The sequence below is a fragment of the Coprinopsis cinerea genome (genome assembly GCF_000182895.1).
Source record: "Coprinopsis cinerea okayama7#130 chromosome 7 map unlocalized cont3.7, whole genome shotgun sequence".
Taxonomy (NCBI): domain Eukaryota; kingdom Fungi; phylum Basidiomycota; class Agaricomycetes; order Agaricales; family Psathyrellaceae; genus Coprinopsis; species Coprinopsis cinerea.
This window is the reverse complement of record NW_003307538.1, coordinates 95,388-108,488: the sequence shown is the minus strand read 5'-3', so window position 1 is coordinate 108,488 and position 13,101 is coordinate 95,388. Positions and strand designations below refer to the sequence as shown.

Here is a 13,101-nt window from a genome sequence, read left to right as displayed (position 1 = left end):
GCAAAGAAGCATGACTGAAAACGAGTCATCGCGTAGAATTCGACGGTGTTTGTTTTAACCAAATAGTTGAAGAAGAGAAACATCGAACCTGGACGGCCTTGTTGTTGTGTACTATTTGGATCTAGTCCAATGAGCTGCTACCCAAACAAATAATAATACGGTGGGCTTGGTTTCTACTCGTGTTGTGAGTTATTTGCGTCGAGCTTCGCCTCCAAACCAAGGAGCCGCCACTCAAACAATTAAGCAGTTGAACAATTGAACCGCAAACATCTGTATCTGTACATTTGATACATCAAGCACTTCTAATGAGCTTGTTAACTAGAGGCAGGCTTGATACTTCAACCTACTCAGATTCCCAGCTCTTGGCATATGTGCACTTTCTGTTTGGGCATTGGGGGCGGGAGTGCGCTTTCCCTTGGCATCTTCGCGTCGGGTAACCCTAATGCAGACAGTGTTTGTACAGTAGATTGTTTGGCGAGGTCGCGTTTGACAAACAAGTAATCATTTTCGGTAACAGCCTATAATCTACTCGTCGCCATTTTCTTTCTCGTCGATGGCTTTCTTTTTCAGGTCAATACCTCTGCGCATGGCTGCCACCTTCTCGGAAACGCCTGCCCACTGGTTCTGGAATCGTTCTCGCAACTCCAAGCGTTGCTGTGCCTGGCGCTCCCGGTATGTGAGCATCCCTTCCATCAGGGTTGGATCTGACCCAATATGATCCAGCTTCCCGCCGCGCGTTTTCCAGTCATTGGCTTGCCAAAGCAGACCTTGAAGGACCCTCCGCATCTCTTCTTGGACCAATTCGACCTCTTTTTCATGACGTTTCGCCCTTGCGTATGTGCGCGCCCACTCGAAGCGCAAGGCTGAAAAGGGATTAGGATCACGGGGACAATTTCTATGGTGAGCCACTCACCGTCGTTTAGATGGGGGCCGTCCCCGTCAGCTTTTATGCCTTCTGATATCCAAATCCAGGAAACTGTTCGCTTGCCTTCACTCTGGCCGACATCTGCCTCCGATAGGTTACGCACATCGCCCTCCCTCAGCTCTCTGAATTCGACCTCCCACCCTGCCCGCGCCTGTTTGTAAACCTTTGCTAGGTCCAGCATCACGTTTCGAGCTGCCCTGTACTTCGCTGTCTCGCGTTTAATCCGGACCTGAACCTTCTCTTGCGCGGCATTTGCACGGGTGTTTGCTCTCACCCCTCGACTATGCTGCCGTTTGTTCTTGTATAGGAAAGAGCTGAGGCGGAGGTGGTGTCGGATTTGGTGCAGGGCGTCACTCGCCTGGCCCTCTCGAAGCTTCCATTCATATTCAGCAAGTTTGAGATGGGGATGGTGTCGGGGAGTCAGACGGATGACTGCGGATGGGAGCCAGAGAGGTATGTCTTCAACTTTCGTGGAGGGTGTCCCGTTCGGCGTTGCAGTGGTCGCTTTCTCTCGGAGAAGAACAACGAAAAGCATGTAGAGAGCTTGAATCTCGGTCCACGTTGCGATCCGCGCCCTCAAGCGGTTCGAAGACTCTAGTACTGAGGCCAATTGCGAAGACGTAGCATGTGCACCGAGATCGTTGGCATCTTCAACGTGCTTTCGTCTGTAAGCGGTGAGTTTATTTATCCATTGATTCAAAGAATTGTCACTGACTGCTCGTCCTCTAACTGTAGGCCCACCGCAACCATAACACTGGGGTGCATGGATGGATGAAGGGACTCTGCGCTCTCGTCAGGGCTTTCAGCCTCTTTTGCTAAAGCAAGACGAGCATCCTTTTCAGTAATGCCTTCCATATCCGTCAGTACCAGCTGTGATTTAATACGATCACATGTACCTTTAGTTTTTGGCGTGAATGGATTGGGTTTCGACGCGTCATCCTCCCATGCTATCATTTCTTGCTTCCACACCTCCAGGCCACGTTCCTTGACCACCGATTCCATTTCATGGAGCTGGATACTGTGCTCAATGCATCCCGGTATGGCCTTTGTCAGACGCTTTAGAAGACTGGTTCCTAAACTTCCACCATGAATGCAGGGCTACCATAAACACTTGAACGGAATCTCACCATACTTGGTCGTTTTCTTCCAGTTCCAGTCATTGCAGACATCATTTAGCAGTTTGATACGAGCACCGGGTCTCATCTCGCGGGTACTACCAGCAAATCTGTTGGCGTAGTCAAATGTTCGCTCGTTTCCTTCGCCGTCAGTGATCGCAGCGCCCGGCGTAAAGTTGAGCGAGAAGTTTTCACGACATGATTGGATGTGTGCAGGAAGGTGGAATTTGGGGACCATGAAAATCAGGATTAACAATGCGCACAGTTGGAGGTGTGATGGTAAGATTTCCGTCCGTTTACGTAGGTTTTTATACCACTGACATGCGATGTCGTAGGCAATGACAAGTCGTTTCGTCGACGAGCCTCCCCTTACGAATGGGTACGTGGAGGCGAGGAACAAGATGATAGGAGTCTCCCTCCTGTTGTATTACCTTTCATCTTTCCTCTTCTACCTCCCGACCAGTTGAACGATTGGGTGTATACGAGGGTGTAGGGCGAAAGCGAAGCCGACGAGATCGACGCTGCGGGATTTGGATAGCTCAGGAACAATCTCGATATCGAACTGGAAGACTCGGGGAGGGGATGCTACTAGAGAGTTTGAAGTACGTTCCAGACCTTTCTGGCCTCCATGTCGAAACGTGTTAGCTCGACGTGACTGATGTTCGATCAGAGAAGGTAGTCGTGTTGATCGACGACTGATGTATTTGCGTTTATGCCGAGCTGGATACTCCCGTGAAGCATCCGAGAATATTGAAAGCGCCAGGATTCACGAGCACGAGCAATGGGACTGGCGTGTAAGTTCATTCTCTTCTCGTACCAATCCCTTTCAAGCTCACCCGATCCCTATCTAGGTCGAGCGACTCATCGTTACCAATCATTCAACATCGCATGATCTTACTAGCGGCTAAGCACTTCGAGCGTTCCTACGAAGCAATACCGCTCACCTTTGAGGTATTCTCAAGGAGTCCATTGATTTGTCTACATCATAGACGAACGATCGAGCTTCATGGACGGGAAAGTATGAAGTAGCGCTTTGTCGTTATTGATTGGATGGGAGAGGATGAATGCCCTGAAAGAGCAGAGTATAAGGTTTCGCTCATCAGAAGACGGCACCCTCGAAGGCTGGCAGGTTACGTGCAATTAATGGACACCTACGTCGCTCGCAAGATACTGCAACACAAGATTCGATACAATTCATTATTTGATTACAATACTCATGCAGAACGTGTTTTATACATAGTTGTTTTTGTCAATATAAAGGTTACAAGAAATCAAGGAAGAGAAACACTCGAGACGAAGAGAAGGGGAACAGTGAACGAGAGCTATACAATCCGGGGTACAAGAACTGCAAGCTACAGTGACAAGAACAGATGACGAGCATACAATAAAAGAGCCTATTTTCGAATTACAGCATTATGGGTAGGAGTAGCAGGGATTCCGAGAACAATAACCCAGATAAGGTGAAAGACAATCTTGGGAACACCATTCCTTTCAAACCACGAAGCGGTATAAGCCACCACGCAGCAACTTCGCATTGGAATTTCCCCGTTCCACTTAGGCAGTATAGTGTTTAGTCGAGAGAAGTCGGTATTAGGATTGAAATTGGTGTGCCTTGCATCATAGATCGGAACTTAAGAAGGGGAAATCAGTATCTATACGTACCAGATGACACTATAGCATTACCTTCTTCATCATAATTATAAGGAGCCATTCGTCGAACACTGTTCCTTTGCTTTACGGGACTCTTGTACGACTTGTCTTGGATATCACTGAACGGATTATCGTGGTTATCTGAAGATAATAATTAGACGCCACGGGCGCTAAAGACGCGAGTAGTATTTTTAGTTGCTTACCTGCTCTGCTCTCCGAATTCCCACCCTCGAAGCGAGATTTGGTTTGAAACTGAATTTTGGTTCCGACAACTTGGGCTTGGAGGTTGTCGTGATTGAACACAGTAGCAAAAAAACCATTCCATCGTTCCCAGTGGCCTCGGTTCATGATCCCACTCACGAAGCGGGTGTCCACATGTGCTCGAAGCTTCGACTCGACGACGCCTATAACTGATACGCCAGCTACAATGCCAATCTTGGGTCGGTGAAGCTCGTAACGAGTGAAACTAAACCGATAGATGACGATCGACCGGACCACGAATTCGGTTACGTCCGCAAAGCTGGGGTTATAGTACTCTCCACTGAGGAAAAATGTAAGACATGAAACAAGAAGACTATATATACAGATCAGCTCGAGTAGAACGGTAAGTGGAAACTGAATACGTACTCCAAGTTTAAATTCTTTGGCAGAATCTTTTGCCATGCACCCACAGACATCAAGGGGGTGGGATCGTCCCCCGTTGTCTTCCAAGTCTTGAGAGAGCCTTCCCTGAAGGAGACAATCAGATATCGAGAATAGGATGGGAGACGATAGAGGGGGCTCGTATATAGTGTACGTACCTAACAGGTTTAACCCCATTATACAAGTTTCGTCGGGTGAGGAAAGGATCGCGCACTTCGTCGAGAAGCATGGGACACTTTTCAGGAAGCGAGCTAGCGTGACGAGAATACTATCAGCAAAGGTTGGATAAGGAGCAACAGAAGAGACTAAAAGCTGTTCACCTTGTATCGACGGTGTATCCTTCGTACATATCGGTGTTCGAGTCCCCAGGGTTCAACTGGTTGAAAGGATCTTCAAAATCTCCTTCTTCCTCGTCAGGGGAATTTTCAGCGGGTTGATCTTTGGGTAGTTGTTCTTTTTTCAGTTCTACTTCTTTCGCTTTTCCTTTGTCCTTCTGCAACTGTAGCTGGCTGAGCGGGGTGTCGTCTTCGTCCCCTTCCGCGTCATCTTCGTCGCTATTCACAATTAGTACTTGACTTTTCGGGTCTTTGCAATTACTGAACAAAGATAAGTTAGCTTGTCACGAAAAGAGAAGAGTCATTCACTTACGGCGATGCGGGTACTTTCGCTTTCTTGTTGGGTGTCGGACTATCAGTTTCTTCTCGGTTCCGTTTCCGGGTTTTAGGAGATGAAGTCTGTTGAGAACCCCTTGATAGAGAGTCAGTGACACGGTCAACTTTTACCTGAAGAAACACCCTACTGCGAAGAAGCGCCAGAGGCAGACCCCTGTTCAGGCTTTTTGGCGGACGATCGAGTGGTTCTGGTTGACATGTTGCAATCCGAACGGTTCGTAAGAAACTCAGATGAAATGGACAACCGCACAAGGCAGAGGCGAGTGATAGAATGAATCTTAAATAGAAATTCACGTCCCATGCTCCGGTTTAAAACGGGAACTACGATCCAGACAAACAAGAGCAATCACAGAGTTCGAGTCAAGATATAACGAGTCAAAGAGTATAAGACGAACCTTAGGACCTTTCCTGATAGGGTAGTGATGACTCCTTTAGCAGGTACCTATATCGAGATTATGAGTCACGAACCAATAAGGAGCAGGGCAGCGAGTCAGGCAGATCGATTCCGCAGTAAGTGACTCAATTCAACTCATTTCGAGTTACCCGACGTGACAAAAGTAGTCGTTATTCCAGTCCATCCACCGGCCCGAGGACGGTGATTTACAAGACAGGAGGACGGCGGGACGGGATTAAAAGGAGACAACGTCTTGCCAACCAGGCACGTTCAGTCCAGGCAACTACGACAAGAGCGAAGCAGCAGCTAAACTGCAAGAAATCATAGCTGAAAGCGACACGGGAGAGAACTCCAGAGTCCATCAGTTGCACGTAGACAAAGTAGGTCGCACGAACCGTGCAGAGTACAAGCACTAATTAGTTCATACATAGGTCAAATCAGCATCAGTAAAAAGGATATCACGACCCGAATGTTGGAAGTTATACGAAATCGTAAACGACGATCCCACGGAGATCGTGTTCCGAATCCAAGGAATCATACAATCGAAAGAATTGCCTCCAGTCGGTCGTAACGCGTAAGTGATTTGAAGCCTTCAGTCGTACGAATTACTAACAGCGAGGTTCATTGACTCAGAAATAGGAGCACTCGGGCCAGAAAATACCTGCGTCAACAGGTGACTCTGTTCGGATTTGAAGCACCCTCGTTCCAGGCGTTTGTCGATTCGATGGAAGCTATGTACTTTAAGTATGGCGATGCCATAGCAGAAGGTTCCCTTGAATTATGGAATCCACCCACAGACGACAAGGGTATAGGGTTCGACCTCGTCAATCGATATTTCACTCATATCAGTCACTCGGGAGGGGAGCCTGCGATTCCATTTCACGAATCCGTTGATCCATGCGACGTGTTGAAGCAAATGGGAGGGGGCGTTTACATTCATACTCAAGACAACCACGTTGACTACATTGAACGCATATCGACAGGAAGCGCCAATGCATATCAGTGAGTTTCTTACATACTGTATGTGCTCCTAGCACTCATACTGATACTGATGCAGATACAGAATAATATCACCCGCCACTTTCAAAGTAGGCGATATCGTCGAATGCGCACTTGTCGCAAGGTGTTACCCTACGGGGAACGATACAGTCAAGCTTTCGCTAACTCTCAAGGCACTGGTTCTAATAGACAGGAGTGTTCGCGATGTGGGTATCCATCTCTTGTACCTGAAAAAGCCATAAATTCTGACCACCCAATAGAAAGCTTGCATTTTGAGAATGCGTAACCGAATCAAACCGAAGACTTCGACTTTGACCCTTAAGAGGCCTGCAATGTACGATATCGATGAAGAGGTAGAGGCTAGTGAAAAAGCGATGTCAAGAATGAGGATAGAATAAACGAACAGACTGGTGTATTCGTCAGAACCAAATATCAAAGATGTAAAGCCTCGTAATGATTAAGAGATCGAGCGTGCCATAAAAGGAAATCTATTGTACTATATAAGGAAGTATGGAAACTATGCATAGCACCCGACCAAGTGCGTAGATAATTCCAACCGCGAAGTTGCTAGGAAGATAGATGAGTCTGTGTCCGTCGACCAGTAGCAGTAATTAACCACACAAGTAATAGCGACGGGGATCTGGGATCAGGCCCGGTCCGGAAGTACGAATATGCAAGTAAACTTATGACATGGAGGAGCAAGTTGACAGGTACAAAGCTAAGGAAAACAATTAATCGTCGATCGCGTACCAAGATGAATCTACCAGATACAGTGAATCTGAGTTGAAGATGCCCACATCCCCTCCATTTCGACCTTGGTAGGTCGCGACATAACGCGGACAATAAAGAGCCATGGAACACCCTTGCGAGCACTGAATGAGAGACCTTATCGGTAGTTAAAGTGTAAAGGGACAAGTAAGGGGGCTACGGAGTCATAACAATTAAGGCACGACAAATCTCCGGTGGTCGATGTTGCCGGAGGTGAACGTGAATTGAAAAAAGAAACTACGACAAGTCACAAAAACTATACCCGGTGAGTCATATAACACACCACGATCGGTGCACTGCTGCGGAATAAATGAGGACACCTATAGACGAAGACCGATCACAGAAAAAGGTACATAAAGAGAAGAGGGCACGGAGAGGATAGTCTGTACGAGCGAGCGGTGCAATTTCTTGTCCCCTCTCTTCCTTGTCGTGCTTGTTCTTGTCAAATTACTTTCCTTTCTTCAATTCTTCCCTTGCTCTCCTTGAAAACATTTCCCCGTTGTTCTCCTCGTAGAGTCTGGGAATTTCTTCTTGCGATCCTGCGACACTAGGTACGAAAGTTATAAGCACAATAAAATCAAGAATAGTACTAACCAATCTTTCGCAGAAAGTATCCTAGCGACATATTTTGGAACAAAACTCTTGTTATCATATATCTGTGTGGTGGCGCGATTAGCGTGAGTCGTTTTGTAGAATCGAGTAACGATAGATCATTACTAACTGTCTCTGCATAGGAAAGAGGTGGAAGTAGCATGTCGGTTTACGTGCCTACAGATCATATGCTCCTTGACGCTCTGACGAGCCTTCTGGTAGAGGAATACGACGAAAGCGAGCAGCCAGTCGTATCGCTTCCAACCAACGATAATCGGTTCTACCCTGGAAGCAACGACGGTCGCACTATGTTGACCTTGACGACTGTTACGAGGTCGGATGAGGGAAGAGGCAGCACCGGCGAACAGGGTATCAATCATCCACCCAACGGGACTTCATGCGAAACCATCACGATTCAGTCCGTTCCTGCGAGTGGACCCGCACTACAAGTTACTATAGCCGACACCGAAGCAACAACCCCCTCGGAAAATCCACTTGCTCCCAGCGCCAACATCCAAGAAGCAGTGAATATCGCTGCTGCTACCGCAGAAGTCGGTCCAATGATTTGGCAAGCGACAACGGTTCCGGCGATAAACTACCGACACAAGGTGCCACGATACCCCCACTCTCACTTTCGACGGGCGCAATGCCACAAGTGTATCAGGATTCACGGTGTCTGCACCCTGTGTAATCAGATCCATGGTGAGGAAGATATGTACCCCCTACGAGCGAAAGCTAATGCACTTACAGTGGCCGAAAGGGAGAGCAAATTCGTAACAAAGATACCGTACGACGTCTTGGAGGTCATCATGATCAACATGAACCCGGCCCATCTTTTCGCCCTAGCAAGAACTTGTTGGCACTTTAGGCAGGCAGTTGCCTTATGGCTCAGAAACAACACCGTCCGACTAGTAACCCGCAGAGGGATATCCAACACTGCGCGTCTGCTGCACGCGATCAATCGCTTTCGGTGCATGATCGCGGGACCTGACATGCTCGGTATATGGTTTCCGGGCCTGGAGTCCAGAACGGGTCTGCATATATTCCTTTCCAACAACTACAGGGCGAAGACAGAGATCCGAGCCATACTTTCGGACAACAAATTCACTAGAGACGATATCCAGGAAGCTCTGACGGACATCAGTCCGTACAAGGCCAAAGCCATATACCCCGAATTTGGAACTACGGTAGAGTATGTCGAGATTTGGAGGAAAGAGGGTGCGATGCCATGCTACCTGATCATGTCCAAATTCGCAGATCCAATGGCCACGGTCGCCGAACTCCCGAACACTTTGTTCATGCTCGGAACAGACGGAAGGGATGCGGTCATGATGTACCCAAGATACACGTTGAGGTTGGAAGGCGTATCCAACTACGATTACTTCGGTCATGAAATCATTGAAGAATGCACACACTATTCCCGTTACGGGTTTGTTGTGTGGGATCACGACACCTTCATGCCTGTCACCTCCCATTCGACGTGCGGATATCATGTCGACTGCCTCTTCACAATCCGAAACTCGCACGACAATCAAGTTCTTCGTACTCGACTTCGACCAGCCGACAGAATAGAAAAATCAATTAAACCAATTCAATGGCCTTGCCCTTTCTCTCTTTGGAGATTGCGCTGTCACGATATATGCAACAATCACCCTTTCCCATACGACGTGAACGCGAACAGACCTATCTATCAATGTAACTCAAGGGTGATCAGTGAGTCCTTTTTTTTTTTTTTTTTTTTTTTTTTCAGTGAAGTACAAACACAAACATTAATGATTGCACCCAGCAGACTAGAAGCGTAGAACAACAAACAAACGAAGCCAAAGACGATGCCACATATAAAAAAAAGGCACATCGCAACGCCCTGAACTACAAACAAAGACGGGCGATCTGAAAAATCAAGAATGGTCTTGAAAATATGTATATATATAAAAAAGGACGACCACTGTACATACTTCTTGGGATGAGACGAACAGCGACAGTAGTACCGAATACGATGCACATACAATGAATGAACTTCAGACCACTGTACATACTTCTTGGGATGCGACGAACTGCGGCAGTAGTACCGAATACGATGCACATGCAATGAATGAACTTCTTGACCTAGATACTGGCTTTCACCTGAGAAGAACAAAATATCTATGAGTCGCCTAGTATCTGCCCGTCTGCCCGAGTTGTACTCTTTTCAACCAAAGACTCAGTTTATCGCGGCATCTACTATAACTTGGCTCAACAATACCGATCATAACCCGTGGTCGTTAAGATCCGAACCATGTGTGGCAATCGAAATGTATTATTACTGGAAATATAGCTACGAATAAGCTGTTCGAAAGAAACAACACTTCGCCTTCCAGCAACCACGCTCCAGAAAGTTGGTTTGGGTAATATAACCACGGAAGTAAAGTACAGTAAACGAGAAAGGAAGAAATCAACGAAAAGACAAGAAACTCCGAGTCGGACAAACAATTGACAAATATATTTGCGCGACCAAGTCGACTAACTGAGAAAGAAAGATACAGGTGACAAGAAGCGAACGAGGAGTAATATAAGCAGAGAAAAGAAAAGAGAATAAAAACAAAAAAAAAGGAGGATGGAGATGAGGTTGAATAAAAGCAGATGAAAGTAGATTGGATGGAGATTCTCGGAGCGGTTTACTAGAAGAAGAGGATGGTGGATTCAAAATTGAACGATAACGAGAGGAAATTAAAGACCGGCTGAAAGTTCGAATCGTATATACAGCGAACACATGTGACTGAAGCGAGTAGGAAGTTCCGTATTCCGTTACTTGTTGGTACTGTGTGATTCGGGGTCCGAATGCGAGTGGTTCGACTTCTCTTTCCTATTGACAGGACAAGGTGCAGACCCCGAGCGAGCAGGCACCGGTTGCGGAAGTGGTTGACCATTAACCGCTGCCACACCACGTTGGCGCGAGACAACGTCCAACCGCGGAGAGAGTTTGATGAGAGAGTATGCCGGATAGATGTCCCTGTCTCTGCCGTAAACATTGCGTACGACGAGCTGGAAGTTTGATAGAGTGTCGAAGTCGAAGGTAAGATCCCAATAGAGGTATTGACACAGCTCCCTCTCCATTTTAAGGAGGTGCGAACCAGTAAAAGACCATTGTGATGAGTAGAGCCAGGACTGGACAGTCAAGTCTGTGTCGCATAACATCTTGGATGCAAGCATGAAGGCTGCGAAGTAAAGATGCTGTCCTATCGCGCGAGCAGTCGGATAACGATACTTCAGACGCTGGAGAAGCAGCAGAGCAGCGTAAGGAACACTAGGATCCATAGCTGCGCGACGAATAAGGATGCCGATGAAACTGACAAGGTTTTTGGATGCGGATGGGTCGTTGGGCATGGCCATCGGCGACCTGAATTGGTGAACGAGAAACCGTGCACAGACGGATGCGATGTCGCTGTAGTCCAGGGAGGAAACGGACGACCGACTCGAACGATCGTACTAGACTAGTCCGTTAGCTCTCTACACAAAAGGTGTAATAAAGAAAGAAACACAAACCTTGATTCTTTTATGCAAGCGCATGAATAACACGAAGTGTACCGTTGAAGTAAACGATTGAGAAACAAGAAACGTAGCGAAGCAAGAGACTACCTGACAGTCAGAAAAGAAACGGCTGTGCCAAACCAAAATAGAAACAAGCGCACGGACGTCCGAGAGATGCTAAGTGCCGTAGATCGAAACGAGATATAATCATTATCAAGAGACCCTTTACCAGTCGCTATTTTTTATTTATTTTGGATTCCAAAGTCGGAGATGGAGCTGCAATAAGACAAGGCAAAAGAAAGACGGAATAAAAGAAAAACAAGAAAGAAGATACAAGTATAACACCAGGAGAGCGAGGTTTTCAGTATCAGGCACGAAGATGAAATAGCAGGAGCAATGGGAGCGACCTGACAAGCAAGAGACAGCTCAGAGGGTCAAAAACCAGCGAACGAAGAGGAGCCAGAGACGACAAAAGCCGAGCGAAAGCGGAAAGCCAGCAGTATCCAATAAAGGCATAGGAAGACAAATTCTGCACAAACAACGCGTCGCCGCGTCAGAGAGCAATACTCCCGATCAACACACGTGACAGCAACAGCTACAGCCCGAAGACATCCGATCGGTTCGTAGTCCGGAATACGGGCGAGGAAAAGCGGAGAACGTCCGTCACGTGGCGAATACGTGACGCCCGAGCTACGAGGGACCGGACTCTGGTCTATCTAAACGGTTCGACCGAAAGGATTAAGAACAAGAACAAATAATCATGGGACGATAAAGATCCTGCGTTCATGAGAATATCGATTACTTGGCATGAAACCCAGAGGAAAGGTACGCACCAGGAGCTCTGGAATGGGAAAAACTGACCACGTGTTCATGGGAAGGTCGATTTCTTGGCATCAAACCTATAGGAAAAGGCGCAAATTTGCGCTATAGGAACGAACATTTACTACGTAAATCCTCGTAATCAGCAACCGCCAACGCGAGCCTCTTTCCCAATCACCACCACCTTCCGTCTGTCCTGCACAGGGTGGCACCCAGTGCGGGTTGCTCTGCTTCGTCGCGCGACCCGCCGGGACTGCACCGCACTGTTATCACTCTTCTCTAGACAGAGCTCCAGGTCTCTCACCCAAGGTACGTTGCTCAGCTTCGGCGAGGCAGGGCAGCCGGGCTACTCACTGAGACTCAGAGCTCTCCAGGTTTCCAAAATATGATTATCGTCTTCCCGCAGAAGCTGTCCGCTGTCAACTTCGTCGTCGCCGTCATCCACGTTGGCTGCTTGCGTTGGTGGGAGCTTTGAGCCTGAGGTACGTTCAATGGATATTTCGATTTAACTTTGACTAACGGTGATGGTTTGCAGGTTTGTGAATGCTTGTGTGAAACAAAAAGCTCGAGAGCGGTGAGTATTTCGCCATCTTTGGCTCATCCAACTTCACCCTGACCACTCGACTTTTGGCTTAGCGATCCCAATTCGCCTCGTCGTCCCCCACCATGATGTGAATGGTGAGATGGTGAGTCATTCATTGCCTGCTTAAGACGACCGCACTGATACTCACTACTCTTTTATCAGACATCGCTATTTGCAAAGGAGCACGCTGCCCCGATGGTATGTCCCCTCGCTGCTAAACTGTCTGTTTCCTCATACTCACTTGTACTTTTCCCTTTCAGATATTGACATGATTTCTGTTTTATCTACCATTTCGTCGGCTCGAGAACTCGGTACATTACGGTGTATGGGAATGTGTAGTAGTCTAGTAGGTAGATGCAATAAGAAAATTTTATATTCAATTTTCGAATGGATGAAGCGTGAATGGAAAGGCGGGAAGAACCGGAAGGTCGACAAGC

General features: G+C 47.4%; 5 protein-coding genes across 5 annotated transcripts; 2 read left to right on the top strand and 3 right to left on the bottom strand.

The window, feature by feature from the left end:
- Nucleotides 1-525: 525 nt before the first annotated feature.
- On the bottom strand, nt 526-2,278 carry CC1G_10141 (hypothetical protein; the record flags this gene model as incomplete). Its single annotated transcript, XM_001840715.1, has 5 exons — nt 526-863; nt 914-1,590; nt 1,641-1,773; nt 1,822-1,998; nt 2,053-2,278. 5 exons carry the CDS (start codon nt 2,276-2,278, stop codon nt 526-528), a joined length of 1,551 nt encoding a protein of 516 aa, XP_001840767.1.
- A 1,332-nt stretch (nt 2,279-3,610) lies between these two features.
- On the bottom strand, nt 3,611-5,202 carry CC1G_10142 (hypothetical protein; the record flags this gene model as incomplete). The annotated part of the gene is made up of 8 exons (XM_001840716.2): nt 3,611-3,651; nt 3,724-3,831; nt 3,894-4,231; nt 4,318-4,419; nt 4,491-4,583; nt 4,653-4,928; nt 4,981-5,079; nt 5,132-5,202. 8 exons carry the CDS (start codon nt 5,200-5,202, stop codon nt 3,611-3,613), a joined length of 1,128 nt encoding a protein of 375 aa, XP_001840768.2.
- A 256-nt stretch (nt 5,203-5,458) lies between these two features.
- Nucleotides 5,459-6,794, top strand: CC1G_10143 (hypothetical protein; the record flags this gene model as incomplete). Its single annotated transcript, XM_001840717.2, has 6 exons — nt 5,459-5,513; nt 5,662-5,777; nt 5,829-5,971; nt 6,031-6,399; nt 6,455-6,602; nt 6,657-6,794. 6 exons carry the CDS (start codon nt 5,459-5,461, stop codon nt 6,792-6,794), a joined length of 969 nt encoding a protein of 322 aa, XP_001840769.2.
- Nucleotides 6,795-8,063: 1,269 nt separating this feature from the next.
- Nucleotides 8,064-9,649, top strand: CC1G_10144 (hypothetical protein; the record flags this gene model as incomplete). Its single annotated transcript, XM_001840718.2, has 3 exons — nt 8,064-8,457; nt 8,506-9,468; nt 9,558-9,649. The coding sequence occupies 3 exons, from the start codon at nt 8,064-8,066 to the stop codon at nt 9,647-9,649; spliced, it is 1,449 nt and encodes a 482-aa protein (XP_001840770.2).
- Nucleotides 9,650-10,539: 890 nt separating this feature from the next.
- CC1G_10145 (hypothetical protein) lies at nt 10,540-11,124 on the bottom strand (the record flags this gene model as incomplete). The annotated part of the gene is made up of 1 exon (XM_001840719.2): nt 10,540-11,124. One exon carries the CDS (start codon nt 11,122-11,124, stop codon nt 10,540-10,542), a length of 585 nt encoding a protein of 194 aa, XP_001840771.2.
- Between the last annotated feature and the right edge of the window lie 1,977 nt (nt 11,125-13,101).